Source organism: Ctenopharyngodon idella, chromosome 2 (genome assembly GCF_019924925.1).
Source record: "Ctenopharyngodon idella isolate HZGC_01 chromosome 2, HZGC01, whole genome shotgun sequence".
Classification (NCBI taxonomy): Eukaryota; Metazoa; Chordata; class Actinopteri; order Cypriniformes; family Xenocyprididae; genus Ctenopharyngodon; species Ctenopharyngodon idella.
In genome coordinates, this window is record NC_067221.1 from 15,562,872 (window position 1) to 15,580,732 (window position 17,861).

A 17,861-nucleotide genomic window follows, 5' to 3' on the forward strand; every position below is an offset into this window, starting at 1 on the left:
TCTAAATATTATCAACAGCCCCTTTTGGCACGAAAGATGTGTTATATGCAAATTTAGTTTCTCCGCACAAGACAAATGTATGGAATAACACTTACGTTACAATTAATGAAATATAACTTCATTTTCCAATTGGAAATGCTGGAGACTTAATTTTATAGGTGAGCTTTTGCTTATTTATATGCAATAAAAATATAAAATATTTAATTAAAAAACATCTGCATCTATACACGGTCAGGTATATGTAAATATACCAATATAATATAGGTAAATATGGCGTGTTGTCTTGACGGTGAATGTAAAGGAGTGAAGTGATTCTCCTGTCATTGAGCGACAGCTGACCGACTGACGTCAAACCCGGCGAATGCGCATGCGCACTGACACAACGTGCCTCTACTTCCCAGGATTTAACAACAACTGAGCGTACACTACAGTTGCTATTCAGCTACGGGATAGTCTGAGCTATTCTGATTTATACAACAAAGTATACAGTATTTTAAGCGTAACTGTTTTTGTTAGGGTAGTAAGCGTCCATTGTAGAGTAGTTTGTTGTGTTTATATTCGAGGACTGATTATGGGGATCATAAAATAATAGCACTGCTCGTTGCATCCATAGAACTGGGTCATAAAGTTGGTATGTCCTCTCTGTGCTGGATTTTTTGATGGGGCTTTTAAGGTTAAAGATGCCGCCGAAGTTTCAGCTCCTGGCTCTGCTGGCCTTCGCCATTGCGATGATCTTTTTGGAAAACCAAATTCAGAAGCTTGAGGAGTCACGGGGGAAGCTGGGTAAGAGTCTTTCCATGAAGTATTTTGAAATCATTTCTAGACTAAAAATCAGCGTAGTCTGTCGTATTGCTCTAATTTGTTAACATTATCATCAAGCATATTTATAAAAGTGTGAGTTGTGTCCTCAGTACTGTTTTTAGGGAGGTATTGGGCATTCTTGTGTATGTTTGGACTACATGGTCCACCATGTCTCAGGCAGCAGCTGCATTTTCATTCAAGCAAGATCCAATATCAGTTTTGACTCTAGTTGTGCAATAGATATTTTCCTATGTCAGTGTGAGGCATGTATCTCTTGACCTGCACTACCGAACTACTGCATCAGAACTGATTCAAAAGACTGGGACGAACAGGCTACTCAACTGAAGAAAATAAAAACAACATTATTTTGGATTAATTTATTCAACATGTTTGGCACTATTCTTCTGCTAGGGTTACTGTGCGTTTTTTTTCCCTTGCCTGTAACTCAATATGGCTCAACACTGTCAGAAATAACATGTCAGTACTATTTAATTATTATGAATATTGGCAAGTCAAAAAAATCTTTTCAGTGATGAATGAATTGAGACTACATGGTACTTTCAAACTGTTTTTCACCATCTTGTCACAACAGTAAGTCAACCTTATAGTATTGGCAAATCACCATAAAAGCATATTAAATCTAATAGCACTTTAGTTTTGTTTAGTTCTGGTGTTTCTGGCTATTAACAAGACCTGTTTAAAATGAGAGGAATTACCTTTTAAAAAAATCTACATTTCAGACGTTTGGTGTAAGTAAGATGTTTTTAATAAGAAAAGAAATCAACAATGATGAATCAAGTTAATCAAAACAGTGACAGTAAAAACATTTGTTACAAAAGATTTATAAAATGTACAGCCCAGCTATTTTCAATATTTATAATAAAAAGAAAGTTTGTTGAGCAGCAGAACAACATATTAGAATGATTTCTGAAGGATCATGTGACACTGAAGACTGGTGTAATGATGCTGACAATTCAGCTTTACCATCACAAGAATAATTATTTGAAATTGTAATAATATTTTGCAATATTACGCAAACTTTTGAATGGTAGTGTATGTGGCAGAGCTTGCATATCATGACTGTGTCACAGAAAATGTAGACCTTAGTACTTAATAAGAAATACTTATGAATTTTAGTTACCTATTATTATTATTATTATTATTATTATTATTATTATTTATATTATTTATAAAAAAAAAGTATAACAAACAAGAGCTGAGTGAGCTGGTGAAGCAGGTGAAAATGGAATAAGGATCTTCAGAACGATGGCTGACTTTTAGCAGATTTATAAAAAATGTTATTATAAATGTATTTATAAATATCTGACGTTGTACAGGATTATCTAAGGAAGTTAAGAATATCTTCAGCCTGGTATTCTTAAAACCCTTTTGCAATTCTGTCTGTGAAATTAAAAGGTTTCCTGCTTATTACAACTAATCAATTGAAAAGAACAAGATCAGTTATTTTAAACATCTGTGAAGTACACCCGTCAGCGGGGCTTTTGTATTTGGGTTGAGTGCTGTGATTCCAAACACAGGCCACATGTCCACTTAGTGAGACATGTCAAACCCACATGCCTATAGAGCGATCGGATATGGGCTATTTCATGTCCCGTACAGGCTATTCTAAATGCTACACCATTTTGACTGTAACGCATCACTTCTGCAACATATCTGTTTCACAGCAGCACCTAGAGATATATATCTGTGCCATACTCAAGTTATTATAATGCTTTGTTTGTTTGAATAAGCGACGTTCTTTCCACTAAAAATTGGTAAGCTGTTGTTTAGGTTAGCTGGTTCCCACCATCCACGATGAGTTACATCAACTAACAGGTTTTTGCTCTATGAATAGTTGCACAACTGCAGAGGAATATGAGAGACCTGTTAACAGGCAGAAAGGTGAGAGGAAGGTTTTCCATCTGGTTAGACCTGGAGAGAGCTGTCAGTCTTAGCACTGCATAAATTGATGATGTTTTTGAAACTGTCGTCCTGTTGTACATCTTGTTTGTGATCAAATGGGGTCTTCTTTAGTACATATCTTGTGCAAACTGTTTTATTAACTTTGACTCAATATTTCAGGAGTGTTTTCTGACTATTTTTCATGTGTCACATCAGTTTGAAACGTTGATTTATTATTTTTCCATTTGCTCTAATGATGGCAGCTGACATGCACTTTCATGGTTCATCAGAATCGGAAAAGTTATTTGATATCTAACCTGATAGTAGTTTGTCTCCATTTGCTAATGGAAGTTCTGGGATTCCCTTTAAACACACTTCAAATTGGTACTGTTTTTAGCCCTGATGAGGCTTTGAAAGAACATAAGCCCATGTGTTATGGCTTGGCACCAACGCATTGACTATTGTACATTTTTAGATCCAAAATAGCCACGTGTTTATGAAGCTTAAAGACTTTGAAAGCACTGTTAATTGTTGAAAAGGTTTCAGAGCCAGCGGATGACATATAAACTAAATGGTAACACTTTACAATAAGGTTCGTTAGTTAAACATTAATGTATTAACTAACATGAACTAACCATGAGCAATACATTTGTTACTGTATTTACTAATCGTTAATGTTAGTTAATAAAAATACAGTTGTTCATTGTTTGTTCATGTTAGTTCAGTGCATGACTAATGTTAACAAGATTTTAATAATATAATATAGCTGCAAGCAGCGATGACGGGCCCAAGCCAGGTGGCACTGCCAACCCGGTGGCTTCAGGGCAACTGTGCACGGTGGACAATAGGCATTTAAACATAAAAGCGTATAAACAAAGGGACTATGTCAAGGTTATTTGAATACACCACATATACTTCAGCAGTTGGTTCCCATATGATCACAAACCACAACAGCCACATCCATGAGATCGTTTAAATTTAGATTAATTTCATGTCATAGAATGTCATAGGTCAATTTCAAATGAGTGCAGAATATCGTCCTAATCTGCTATGTCTGTGTTTTTCTCAGACAACCTCTATAAAAACTCCAGAGCAAATTTCCAGTCTTAATGCGAATGTCTGTGATTGCTGATGTTGTATTATCCTAACACTTCTCTTCATGTGTTTTTTGACCTCCCTGAGCTATCGTTTGTGCACCAATCTTATGCACCAAAAGCTTGCTTTCATTTAATTTCAATATGTGTGGTATACGATGAAAAAATAAAATTATAACATTAATTTTAAAAAGAGCCAAATCACAGAACCTGCAAAGATAATTTTAACGTCAGTCTCAGGTAATAGTAAGGTACGTCTAGATTTTTCTGCTCACTTATGCAAGTTTATTATAAAATCATGTGAAATTTACTTAAATAGGGGTTTTTAATAAATTTGAATTATATCAATAAATAATTAATTTAAAGACGTGTCGTACGTGATGCTCGCAAACATGCACATGACCTTTTGTAACGCCGATGTCTAGAAAACACACTCTCCTCTGTAAAAAAAAAACAAAAAACAGATGTTAGTCTTGTATGAATCAGTACATGAAATCACAGGTGTCAGGTAATAATGATTGTAACTCAAACAACATTTAGAAAACTAGTCCTGTCCGAATAGTGATATAGTGTCATGGTTTAATTTCAAATGAGTGTGAAGTTATCATTTGCAGTTCAAAAATTTTTTTATAAGTTCATCAATAAATGGGTAATCAGAGAGACAGACAGACAGAGTGTGAAAAATCCACATTTAAACCAAAATATCTGACTTCCTGTTGGTCAGAGCTAATGAGTGTAAATTAGAAAGTTGTCCGGCTTAATGAGAACAATATGTGTACCGAGTTTGTGACTGTAGGTTAAACAAACCACCCACTTTTGTTAAAAGGTGGTGCTATAGAGGCCCTCCTTCCCGTCCGTTTCTAAGGCTTGGGGTCCCAGCCTCTGCGGCGTCCTAATGGCCACAGATTAGAGTTTTTGATCACGTTAAGGCCCCCAAAAAGCCTCGGATGGTGGAAGAAAAAAAAATTCTCCTTAGAAAAACAGTTGGGCCCTGCGCCTTAGTGGCTTGGACCCTAATTAGTAAATGTTGAAATTAACATGAACAAAGAAGTTTAATAAATGCTGTATAAGTGCAGTTCATTACTAGTTCATGTTGACTATAATGTAGTTAACTAATGTTAACTAATGAACCTTAAAGTGTTACCAACTAAACAAATACTTTAGTCTTTATATGTAATACAAATGTATGTCAAATTTAATAAGTTTATGTGTTTATAATAAACATTCATTTATTCATCAAACTAATAAATATTTATATATAAAGTCATCATATACACTGCCGTTCAAAAGTTTGGGGTCGGTAAGATGTTTTAAAAAATATGAATAAAAATAAGTCTCTCTATTTGATCAAAAGTTAATTAAAAAGAGTAATAATGTAAAATATTATTACAATTATAAAAAAAAAAAAAAAAAAAACTGTTTTCTATTTGAATATATGTTCAAATGTAATTTATTCCTGTGATGGTAAAGCTGAATTTTCAGCATCATTACTCCAGTCTTTAGTGTCACATGATCCTTCAGAAATCATTCTAATATGCTGATTTGCTGCTCAAGAAACATTTCTTATTATTACTAATGTACAAAAAAGTTGTTCTGCTTAATATTTTTGTGGAAACCATGATACATTTTTGTATATATGTATATATTTTGTATATTTTTGTTATAAGTGGAATTACTGTCACTTTTGATCAATTTAATGCAACCTTCCTGAATAAAAGTATTAATTTCTTTCCAAATGAGAATTTTTTCCTACCCCAAAATATTGAATGATATTGTACACTAGTATTTAGTACTATGTGTGACACTGAGTGTAACTTGTCAGTGTTACATAAATCTTTCTTATACCTGTAAATTGTAAATCCATTTTATGAGTTAACTGAAAGCCAAATCAATACAGTTTAGTCTATATGTGATGATGATAATTTCAACCTAATGGTTAAACAAACCATTAGGTTTGTGTGCTTACACCTTATACATACTAATCTTACTTATGCATAGCAAATCCCACACTAAGTGTGAAAATATAAACATTCTTGGTGTCAGTAGGTGGGCTACGTCTTGTGTGTAACCAGATGGTACATAACCTAGGGCAGATTATAAACTTAATGCTTTACTAACTATTTATTAAAACTTCAAAGCCCCTTCAAAGCCCCTAAGAAATACAGCTGCCTGCATTTCTTAGTTGATTTTTATGGCCTCTTTGTACACAGGACATACTTCAGGTCTGTTTTTCCTTTTGTACTACTAAGGGTGCTTTCACATTAGCACTTTTGGTGCACACCCTGCAGTGTTGGGTAAGTTACTCTATAGAAGTAATTAATTACTAGCTACTAATTACATCTTCAACAGTGTAATTAGATTACTGTACTAATTACTCTCTCTAAAGTGTATTGCATTATTATTACTAATTACTTTCTAAATCCCATATCAACCTGACCAGTTGAACAATACAAGGATACACATAAAACTGCGCTTTTAATTCTTTCAAATAAATAATATAAAAGTGCATAAATTATTCTTGAACTGACCAAAGTATTTAAAGGGAGAAGTTGGCATTAAAACATTATAACATTTTAACATTAGCTATTGTTTTTTATAGAATTGATCTATAGTCTATACAGTATTTAATGCAATTACATCAGAAGTAACTAATTAAATTACAGAAAAAATAAAAATAATCCCTTACTTTATGTTTTCAAGGGAAAAGTAATTAAATTACAGTAATTAATTACTTAGTAATGCATTACATCCAACACTGGCACTGGGGTTCAATTGATGTCAGAGTTCGGTGGATGATGTGAACACTGTTTTCGGAACTCTAGTTTGGACCCGCGAACTGCACCCGAGTCCTCATAAAAAGGCTGGAAATAAAAAGTACTGGAAATAAAAAGTCCTAAATAAAAGTACAGTCTGCTGCTGATATGAACGCAATCATACTAAATTGTGAAAGTGAACCGCTATTGATGACGTGTGATTCATTAAAACTGTGCGTGTTTCCTGAAAAGCCTGACTGATGCGCTGCAAGCAGAGAGAATGTCATTTCTGCTTGACTCCTGCGTTCTTTAGAGCATTTGCAGTACATTTGCACTACACAAGTGCCGTTATGTGCTGACGCTTTGAAAACAAAACCAAAGGTTCAAAAACCAAAATCTAAAGTAAGGTGAGCAACCCTATGCATTTTGCCGCCTTCTCCTGCATCATCATTACCATGCAGCAAAGGTAAACAGCTGCTGCTTTGATGAAGCAAGCGTACCATGGTTCAGACCCAAATAATATAATGTGAACATAATCCAGCAGAGGAAGGGGTGCAGTCAAACCCTAGTTCGGACCGGGCAATCAAACCAAGTGTGAAAGACACTACACTACTCCATTTCTCTCACTCAGCCTTGTCACTCTACCAAGGCTGTAAATGTTGTTGTGGCATGATTTCTTCAAGCTTGAACATAAAAATGACCCCACAGTGACCTCCATTTTGTAGAGTCTCTCAGAGGCAAATCTGACTGGATTTATTTGTTCTATCTAAGGAAAGACCGTAACCTGATTTGAATCATTGAAAAGACATCAGTCAGAGTATAACGCGTCAGGCTTGGCAGCTGACTGCAGTAAATCCCCATCTCTTCCCGAGCAGCTTGACACTTGTAGATATTAAATTTCATTCGCTCATCTTATTATTTTTGGCCTTTACTGGAACAAAACAATAACCTATACCATTAACATTTTTTGCATCATTTCACATCATGAATTATGTTTTATATCTTTTTATTGTCTGTAAATGTATAATTGGGTCAATGACAAAAATAAAATCTCTCTTTGATTATTCTTAAATCTAGTTTTTAAATGTATGTTACAAATACAATAAAACTTCAAATATCTATAATTTAGAATTCAAAAACATACTAATCTTAGTAGAGATGTATTCAAGACATTGTATGTATGAATTGTTTTTTCCCCAAGTGTTTTTGAATAACATAAAAGATCTGGACCAAAAAATAAGTGTCATAGGCTAAGATTTTAATAAATGCTTATTATGACTAGAATTTTTTTTTGTTTGTTTCATACTTATTACTGTTCTTAAGGAAACTGTGTAGATGTGGAAAAAAAAAAAAACACTTGAAAAACACTAGTAACTGCAAAAATTCATTTTAAGTAATGTTTTCAGGGTACAAAAAAAAAAAAAAAAAAAAAAACAGTAACATGAAATAAGTCACTGTACTTGTGAATTAGGTGCTTATCAGAGAATGCAGTGTGTAAAGGCCAATAGAAGTGAATTTCTGCAGTCATCAATAGCATCAGTTACCCTGAGGGCTCTCTTGCCGCCTGTCTGTTAAATGAGCGCTTTCACTCAGCATAAAGCAGCAGTTGTGTGTCCATCAAGTAGGAAATAGGCAATGGTTCAGGGAGTTTTTCTCATTAACTTGCAATTATATTATTACATTAGGCTGGGTATTGCACCAGTAATGAGATGGTGAAACAGTCTGCCACATGCACGTCTACCCATAAATGCTTGAACCCTGTCTCCTCTATTACCTCAGAGTCAAACGTTTCCATTACAGCTCATCACACACAAAAACAAGTACAAGGTCACATTTCTAATTATCTAGGTTTTGTCTTTGTTTTCAGGAGTGTTTTTTTTCTCCTCTGAATTTTAAAATGTCAAACTGCTTTTTGCAAGGGTGACAAGATATTCTCTGTTGTCGTGGGAGAGTCTGACATCATAATGTGGCATAGCAACAGTTGTTGTCATGGGCGATAGCAGTTGTCCACATGTGATGGCTAGAGACTGGAGAGCAGTGGGAGCTAGGCGGGAATGTGCTGTGGTTGGCTTGACTTCATCACCTCACAGTAGCAGCTGCCCGGACTCCAGTTCACATTCACACACTACTGTCACCACATCGTGTACACTGTCAATTTTCCATCTCAAGATCTCATGTGTATTACAAGGCCATAGGACCATTTCTGTTTCAACCTTTACATTTTGTTCATTAATTATTCACGTTAGTATTTTAACCAGAAAAAAAATAGTTTTAAGCCAGATATTTATATAATTTGCTGTAGTGTGTCAGTAGGAAATATCAGTTTACATTTCCTTTTGCCATTAATTGTAATAATCCGATGAGATTTTTGTATATGCACAAGGAGTCTGACAACAGCCGGTGTTGTGCCGAATTTCGACTCCCTGCCAAATTATCACCCCCCTCATTGAAGTCGCTATCTGATTGCCTAATCATAACCCCTCCCCCACACCTAATCCTAAACATACCAATACTAGGGGGGTAATAATTTGGCAGGGGTAGGAATTCGGCACCACACCTGTATGCTCCACTCGGAGATCTGATCTCACCATCATCGAGTCCATCTGGGATTAGGCCTACTGTATATATATAACACAGCATCCGTTTTTCCTGTCATAATTTGGCAAGCGTTACATTATATTATCACTCTCTTATTTACGCAAATGCTTTTAAACCATAGAGTACCTCAGGGATGACATGTTTTTGTAGGCAAAACCCGGAAGCGAGTTAGCATTTTAGGACTTCCGGTTCCATTGCCCAAAAGTCTATGGGTTTTTTTGAATGGGTTTTTATGCTAAATCACCTGAAATAAGGTCTGTGGTTAATAAAGCCTCTAAATATTTTCACGTTTTGATCTATGAGATAAAACACACCAGTTATAACCCGCTTGTGATATTTTTAAACCTTTATTGTGTCTTAAAAACGGCGGTTGCTAACAAATTGCTAAAAGGGACTACTTCCTTTGGCGGGGACTTTAGACGTCATCATGACAAACAGGACATTTGGACAGCATTTCTCATGGAAAAAGTGGATAAGTATTCATACACAGCGCAGATCATAATCAGCGAGCATGTTTTTAAATAAAGTTGTTTTCTAAATAAAGTTTGAGGAAGTTTGGTGGTGGTGACGTTGATCCGCGACCATGATGTGCTGTAGTCCGTTTATAGCCTACTGTTAGCTTTTTATAGCTGACGACTTTATTTAGGCTTCAAAATGTATAAATGTTGTGTTAACTTGTAAAGATTATCTTGATAGACAAAACATGTAGCTGAGCTTATTTTTTGCGATTTTTCAAAAGTCTATGGGAAAAATGCATAGGCTTTCGATCGAGGGAACCCGTGCGCCGCTAACTTCCGGGTTGGCCTACAAAAACATGTCATCCCTGTGGTACTCTATTCAAACGCCACAAGACAAAGGAGAACGCGCTGTCTGTGAATGTTGTCTGTGTGACACACACACAACTCGTGTGCACAGAAAGACGCCAGTTTCGAGTTCTCTTTCACGCTTGAACAAACAATAACACACACAATGATGCCAATAAATAAGGTCTTAAAAGACCTTTAAGATTTGTGAGAAAATGAGATGCATGTCAGATCCGCGTCATGTTTGGCAGCGGCAGGTCTTAAAGTCACAGCAGCCCAATAAACCAGTTGTTGTGCTGTCTCTCATTAATGTTAATCAAAGAGCAAAGGTAACAGAGTAAATTGTAGCTTTAATAAGGATTAGTCAATATTTAATTTATAATTTATGCCGTGAAGACTGTAAAGTGTTTGACAACTTTATTCAGTTTCTGTATATTTCCTACCTGTTACACAGGTGGAAGGCAATAGGTAAATATGCCATTTATTATAATGGTTTATGTGAAGATTGTTTTAAGATTACTTAAATTAAAAGTTATTTTTTAAATCCTAGTAAATGTTGAAATTGATAGCTTTCAGTCATACTGTAATGTTGAATGTCTATAATTAATGTTTAAAAAAAAAAAATCAAATCACTGAGACATCAGTACCAATATTGGCATCAGTGATTCTGGCCTTCATTCATAAAAAGATTCCATTAAACAAATATTTAAAATATACTTTAAGTTGTTTCTAAATTAATTTGGAGGGAAACTGTGAAATTATTTCAATATAAAAATATTTAAAACTCCTATGTTTCAAATCGCGATTAATTACAGAAAAAAAAAGAGGGATTTTTTTTTTTATCAATTTGACAGAACTAATATATATATAATGTAATTAACAAAAACGTTAACAAAAAATAGACTGTTCTGAGAAATTAAGTGTTCTTTTACCTTTGTCAAAAAAATTAAGTACATAAGAATTGTGATGGAATTTTTAAACTAATTAATTAACTAACATTTCTTTCTCCTACAGGCCTAACAAGTTAACTTTGAAAATAGAGAAATAGTCACTAGTCACTGTGTGTTGTAACAGTTGAAAACTTTGCTGTGCTGGCTAGACAGATACAAAAAGTCTATAAAATTGTTTTGAACTATTGAGTAAACAGTGAACTATGATTTTTGATGATTCTGTGATTCATTTGATCTAAATTTACTCTGCCAGTAAGTGTGGCAGAGGTGTTGTTTTTTTAAAATCTGAACCAATTATATTAAGACTGATGATTATGAGTAATCGATTACTGACTGTGTGATGTACCTGAAATCCTATAAAACCTTCTGTATTCTTTGGATTAGAGTGATTCTCTGATGAGAACTCTCCCGGCCGTGATTTGATGATTTGATTAAAGCATTCAAGGACAACAGCTGGAGTCTCTGGTTATTGTGCAGCAGCACTGCAATTTAGACACTTGAAATTTGTTTCCCAGGTTTAGTGTCGTAGGGGACGAGACATCGTCCGACTCAGAGTGGGACTCTTAGACGGGGGTTGATTGCAGTCAGGTAACTGTAACTCTTAGGCATCATATGCGGTCAGAGCAGTTACACTTAGGTGTCAACCTTTGTCGGCAGAGTGGGATTCACCTGAGGAAAATTCTTGTATGTGACAGGGACACGAGGTTAATTTAGGTTAGGTGCGTATGGGAAATCTACAACAGAATACATAAATATAAATAATAAAAAATATAATAAAAGGCATATTAGGATATAATTATTCATCTAGTATTTTTTGCAATTAGAACATACAGTACTTGGAGTATTCCTGTATGAATCTGGTATATGGCAGGATTATTTGCAGTATTTTGTTGGAAAGTTATTGAAATTTAATTATGCAAAAAACATATTTTTGTCTTGGTGGCTAAGCACATTCATTTGAACATATCTCCCCCTCCTTTGCAGAACGAGCCATTGCCAGACATGAGGTACGAGAGATTGAGCAACGACACATTCAAGAGGGGGCGAAGGAGGCCCTGGTAGAGGAGGACGATTTGGTGGTCATCTACAACCGAGTGCCCAAAACAGCCAGTACCTCCTTCACCAACATTGCCTATGACCTGTGCAACAAGAACCACTACCATGTGCTGCACATCAATACCACCAAAAATAATCCTGTCATGTCCCTTCAGGATCAGGTCAGTTTTGTATAATTTGTGTATGCTCATTGTTAGTGCCTCCCACTTGCAACCATCCAAACAACAGATTATAATGCTGGAAGGATCCAAATGTTTACTGAAATGCTCCAAACAGCTTCTAAATGACACAAAGCATTTCCTTAATAGAGCAATACAGCAGATGTTATGGTATGGTGCCTTTATTATGGTATCCTGAGGCTTGAGGGCACTTAAAATGGGTACATTTCTATCATGAATCTCTAAGAAGATTGACTTCTTTTTTCTTTATGATTTATTTATTTATTTATTGATGTTTCAGGTACGCTTTGTAAAGAATGTGACATTATGGAAGGAGATGAAGCCCGCGTTCTACCATGGACATGTTTCCTTCCTGGATTTCACCAAGTGTGTATTATGCGCTCTTGTCGTTCCCTGTGCAAACTCCCTCGGTCTGTTGCGGCCAATGTATTTGCATGAAAAATGCTCTTCAGAGTTGTTTCAGGTTTTGCATTTGGTGCCAACATCACTGAGGAGTGATTTGCCAACATTCTGCATAGGCACTGTGGTTTTTTTAAGTTCCCAACAACCCAAAAAAAAAAAAAATTTGATGCTGCTGACTCCTGGTGGCTTTGAAAAGAATTGCAGCAAACTTCTAGCAGCTGATTTTGAACAAAACAATCATATTGGTAGTTTCCAGTTTTTTGGGTCTTGCTATATCTTACAAATCTTATGAAATTGTACCTACATGCATAAAGTAAATATTTAATTATGCCTTAATGCCTAAAGCATCTGTTAATCCTACTGCACTGATACATTGTATTTACAAGGAATGATACATGAAATACAGAGCTTGACAGTTCCTTTCTCATCTCTTTATCAGATTTGGAGTGAAGAAAAAGCCTGTTTACATAAATGTTATCCGGGACCCCATTGAGCGTCTGGTGTCTTACTACTATTTCTTACGCTTTGGTGATGACTACAGACCCGGCCTACGACGCAGAAAGCAAGGAGACAAAAAGGTGAGTCTGGTGTCTTTGGTTTGGGAGTTAAAGTTGTTTTGTTTACTTTTATTATTCAATTTTTTTTAATTATTCTGAATTTTACGACTATAAGGTACTGAAGTTTAATTTCACAAAACAACTATGGTGTTAGTAAAAAATATTATAAAATAATAGTAATATTATTAATACATTAATAATAAATTTTATCGTTAAATATTATTAATAGATTTTATTATTGCATTTAAAATCGAATTTTATATTTATTTAGGATTTTTAAATACAATTTAAATATCATTATTATTAATTATTTTTATTATAAATGATATTTTGGACAGGTTATGATGTTAGTAAAGAATATTATAAAATAATAATAATATGAAAATATTATTAATAAATATTGTTACTATTAATAAAAAATTATATTTATTATATAAAATGTATTATCTCTATATATATTATTATATAATATTTATAAATACAATTTAAAATAATATTATAAAATGATAAATTATTATAAATGACAATAAAAAATTTTTTGACTTGTCCCAAAAATTGTATTCACATGTGCGCTTTTAAACTTTATTGAATGCTGGCCCTGTTAATTTACTTACTATATTAAGTGCATTACTTTAACCATGATTTTTGCCACAATTTTTTTCTGTCAATTGAGGTTGACTTTTAAGTCCAAAGTATAGTTCACTTTTTACGCGTACGTGAGGGTCAGCGTACAGTGCGCTTGACGCGAATTTCGTCATCAGAAGAGCATGGGGGTACTGTACGCGCACCGCCAGATTTTTGTAACCACGCATACTTGTACGTGCAGGTCACACATGGCCATTTAATTTTATTTTTTGCAGTAATTAGTTTAACCATAAGGTGGCAACCATGTCCTGGGGCCGTCGATTCACAAGGTAGTCAAAGAAAAACTGCATAAACAGAACAGACCGGAACGCATGCAAGCTACAGCGACAATGGAGGCCTACATAGATGAGAGATTGTGTGAAGAGATTAGAAAGTATCCTCATTTGTACAACTCCAGCATGAAAGAATACAAAGATGTTTACATGGGTTATAACTCAGGGCAAGAGATTCCTTAAAACTGCACACACGTTGCACGCCTGTGTACACATACGAGTCGAATGAAGTACGCTTTGCAAGGCTGCGCGTTCGCCTGTGCACGTACACTAGCAAACGCAGAAAAAAACAAAGTATACCCAGGGCTTATCAAATATTGAACCCAGAACATTCCTGACAAACATTCTAAAGTCTGTTTGTAAACTGTAAGATCTGCATGTGTTTCAGACGTTTGATGAGTGTGTAGCTGCTGGAGGGTCTGACTGTGCTCCAGAGAAACTGTGGCTTCAGATTCCCTTCTTCTGTGGTCATTACTCTGAGTGCTGGTAAGCTGTTCAGTGTCTTTATACGTATTTCGGGTATACCACTTTTAGGACTCTTGTAACATTTTCTTAATTATTTTTTTCACAGGAACATTGGCAGCAAATGGGCTTTAGAGCAAGCCAAATACAACCTGGTGAATGAATATATGTTAGTTGGGGTGACAGAGGAGTTGGAAGACTTTGTTATGATGTTGGAGGCGGCACTTCCTCGCTTTTTTAAGGGGGCCACCGAGCTCTATCGGACAGGTATGATGCACTGTCAGTTCTTAAGTGAATACATAAAGCACGTTAAAACTAATATGATCAACTTTTATTTGTCTATTTCTAAAGGGAAGAAATCGCACCTAAGGAAAACGAGTGAGAAGAAGCCACCCACCAAAGAGTCTATAGCCAGACTACAGCAGTCAGACATCTGGAAAATGGAGAATGAGTTTTATGAGTTTGCACTAGAGCAGTTCCAGTACGTTCGGGCTCATGCAGTGAGAGAAAAAGATGGAGAGCTGTACCTACTGGCACAGAACTTTTTCTATGAGAAAATCTACCCAAAGACTACCTGAGACTCCATAACGCCGTATGCTGTGGTCAGAAACACTGGAGGAGGACACATTACGTTGAAATGTGCATTCTGCCTGACTCTTTTCCATCTGGATATGTACATTTTGAGCAGCTGAAACTAGTATGTGCCACAGGGAAGAGTCTTGGGGCCAATCAGCTGTCATGAGCTTTATCCCCCAATACATATCATTTCAAAGAAGGGTTAAAAGCTCTCAAATGAGCATTAAAAGTGACTGAGATCTTGTTCATATCATTATTCAAGACAACCACCGCCTTTCTGCCATATGGGTTTTATACAGGTGCTGTCACATGTCTTTCTTTTATCCTTATTTAATACATTAATGGTTATTTTTTTGATTAGTTTTTTTTTTTTTTTTTTTTTGACTTTTTACATCTTATTTTAAAGCGTAAAAAGAGTACAGATGACTACTAAACATTCTTGAAGTTCTTTATCAAGCTGAGAAAGTATAGTATTTTTTTTCAGTATAGTAAAATGATGAGTACTTTATTTCATGGACTTTTGCTGTTTATGGAATTTATTGGAAATACACAGATGTGATGTGGATGTATACATTCTTAACATATATCTTGTCTTTGATATACCAGACTTTTTTGTTTAAAATGTATCCACAATTGCTGTCTGCCATTTTTAAATCAGAACCTTCTGCCTGGGGTTCATCCCTGCAGTTTTTCAGCTATTTCAGAAAATATATTTTTATGTAGATACTGGTCATTACAGTTACAGTTGGACCAAACATTGAAATGTGGGAGGATAAAGAATTGAAGATAAAAACAAAAGCAAACATAACTATATCTGCATGTGGATTATTGTACCGTTACTGGTTCTTGGTAAGCAGCATATTATTTTTTCTTTAAAACTTGATTTTATATATTTTACGTCTGAATTATCATGTTTTTATATATATATATATATATATATTGTTCAGACATACTTTATTTCAAAGACTTGTCAAGCCTCTCATGGAAACATACCATTAGTTTGCTGCTTTATGATTTAGAGATCTTTGACTTTAAATGTGTTCATTGAAAGACTGTGCCTTTTTTTCTATGTGACACAGAGCTGTTTTTACAGCCAGTGTAAATATGACTTGACATCTCAGCATGTAAAAAGGTGAGGAATTGTTTTACAAGGTGAAATGTCAGTATAGTTGCATAGATTGCCATTATCAACATGAATGTGGAAATAGGCAACCATCATATGAAATTGTTTGCCTTGTTAATGGTACTACAAGAGTGGAACTGATGTCTTTTTGAAAATGGAAATTTGTCTCCTGAGTACATTATACAATTTGAGTTTTTCTCTGTACATGACCTTTATCAACTACACATTTGTGCATGTAATGGGTGCTGGATTGCACATTTGCCCCTAAAATCTCCAAGACAAAATATGAGTAGAACAGTAGGTCTTTGTGACAGATTATCACTTGCTACTTTAAAAAATATATATATTTTGGGGTTTTACAGATTCTTTTGAATGTTTTCAGATAATCAAAACCAATCTGTACTGTATATGAATCACTAGAGTAGCCTATAGCTATCAGTTTTACTATCTTTCTTTTGCAGTGCCACCATGTGGGCCTGTATTTGCTTTATTTTTTTTCATTTTAAATAAATGAGACTCCAGGAGCTTTGCTCTTTTCTGCTGACAGTGCTGAGGTAGATTTGAAAACAGATTGATTTTTGGATATGTCAGCCATAATAAAAAGAGCTTTTTTTCTTCACTGTTATTCCCTTATCATTATAATTTTGATAAAATGGCACAGTCTGTTTCTCTAAAAGTAGTTTCTTTTTAAACAAAGGAGAAGCTGAAATATAGAAAAATAAGTAGCATTCATTATAGGAAAATTGTATTAGACTTCATTTGTTTATTTTTTAATATTCTTTGCCTTTTTTGTTGCTAACAACACAAACACAAATTAAACCTACACTACTGTTTAAAGGTTTGGGGTTGGTACTATTTTTAATGTCTCATTTTTTCTCATATATTTATTTGAAAAAAAAATGGTAAAAACAATTTAAATGATTAAAATTTAATGCCGAATATTAGGCATCATTACTCCAGTCTTCAGTGTCACATGATCCTTCAGAAATCAGTCTAATATGATGATTTGCTGCTCAAGAAACATTACTTATCAATGTTGAAAACAGTTTAGCTGCTTAATATTTCTGTGGAAAATGTGATATGTTTTTTCAGGATACTTTGATGAATAGAAAGTTCAAAAGAACAGCATTTATTTGAAATGGAAATATTTTGTAACATAATAATTGACTTTACTGTCACTATTGAATACATTTCTTTTAAAAAAAGCAAAACTTGTTGGTGCCGATAGCCTCGTGGGCAGCACGTCACCATATAGTACCGTTGTGCTTCAGGCGACCCGAGTTTGAGTCCTGGCTCGTGGACCTTTCCCGATCCTGTTCCTCTCTCTTCCACCTCGCTTCCTGTCCACTCTATACTATCCTAAACTTTTGAACAGTAGTGTACCTCATAACCATCATTTTGCTCAAGGTGTATGACGTTGTGACGTTACTTAACACATATGAAAGCATACTGGACGAGAAGACAATCATATTCATGTTCACACTCAAGCAAATGTATTAAGTGTGAAAGTGACATCAATGTCAATCATAGATCATCAAGTATTTTTAATGCATCCTTGCTGAATAAAAGTATTTCTTTAAAAAAAAAAACTGACCTCAAACTTTTAAACGGTGGTCTTTTCTGGAGAAAAAATCTTTTTTAACCACCACAAACTTCTTTGATCTAGAATAACTGGGTGTAACCCATTG

The 17,861-nt window shown here is 34.8% G+C and overlaps 1 protein-coding gene across 1 annotated transcript; it reads left to right on the forward strand.

Moving 5' to 3' along the window:
- The first annotated feature begins 351 nt into the window (after window positions 1–351).
- On the forward strand, window positions 352–17,010 carry LOC127501997 (heparan sulfate 2-O-sulfotransferase 1). The gene is made up of 7 exons (XM_051874368.1): window positions 352–783; window positions 11,886–12,118; window positions 12,417–12,502; window positions 12,978–13,116; window positions 14,401–14,498; window positions 14,584–14,741; window positions 14,826–17,010. Exons 1-7 carry the CDS (start codon window positions 660–662, stop codon window positions 15,050–15,052), a joined length of 1,065 nt encoding a protein of 354 aa, XP_051730328.1. The 5' UTR covers window positions 352–659; the 3' UTR covers window positions 15,053–17,010.
- Window positions 17,011–17,861: the final 851 nt, after the last annotated feature.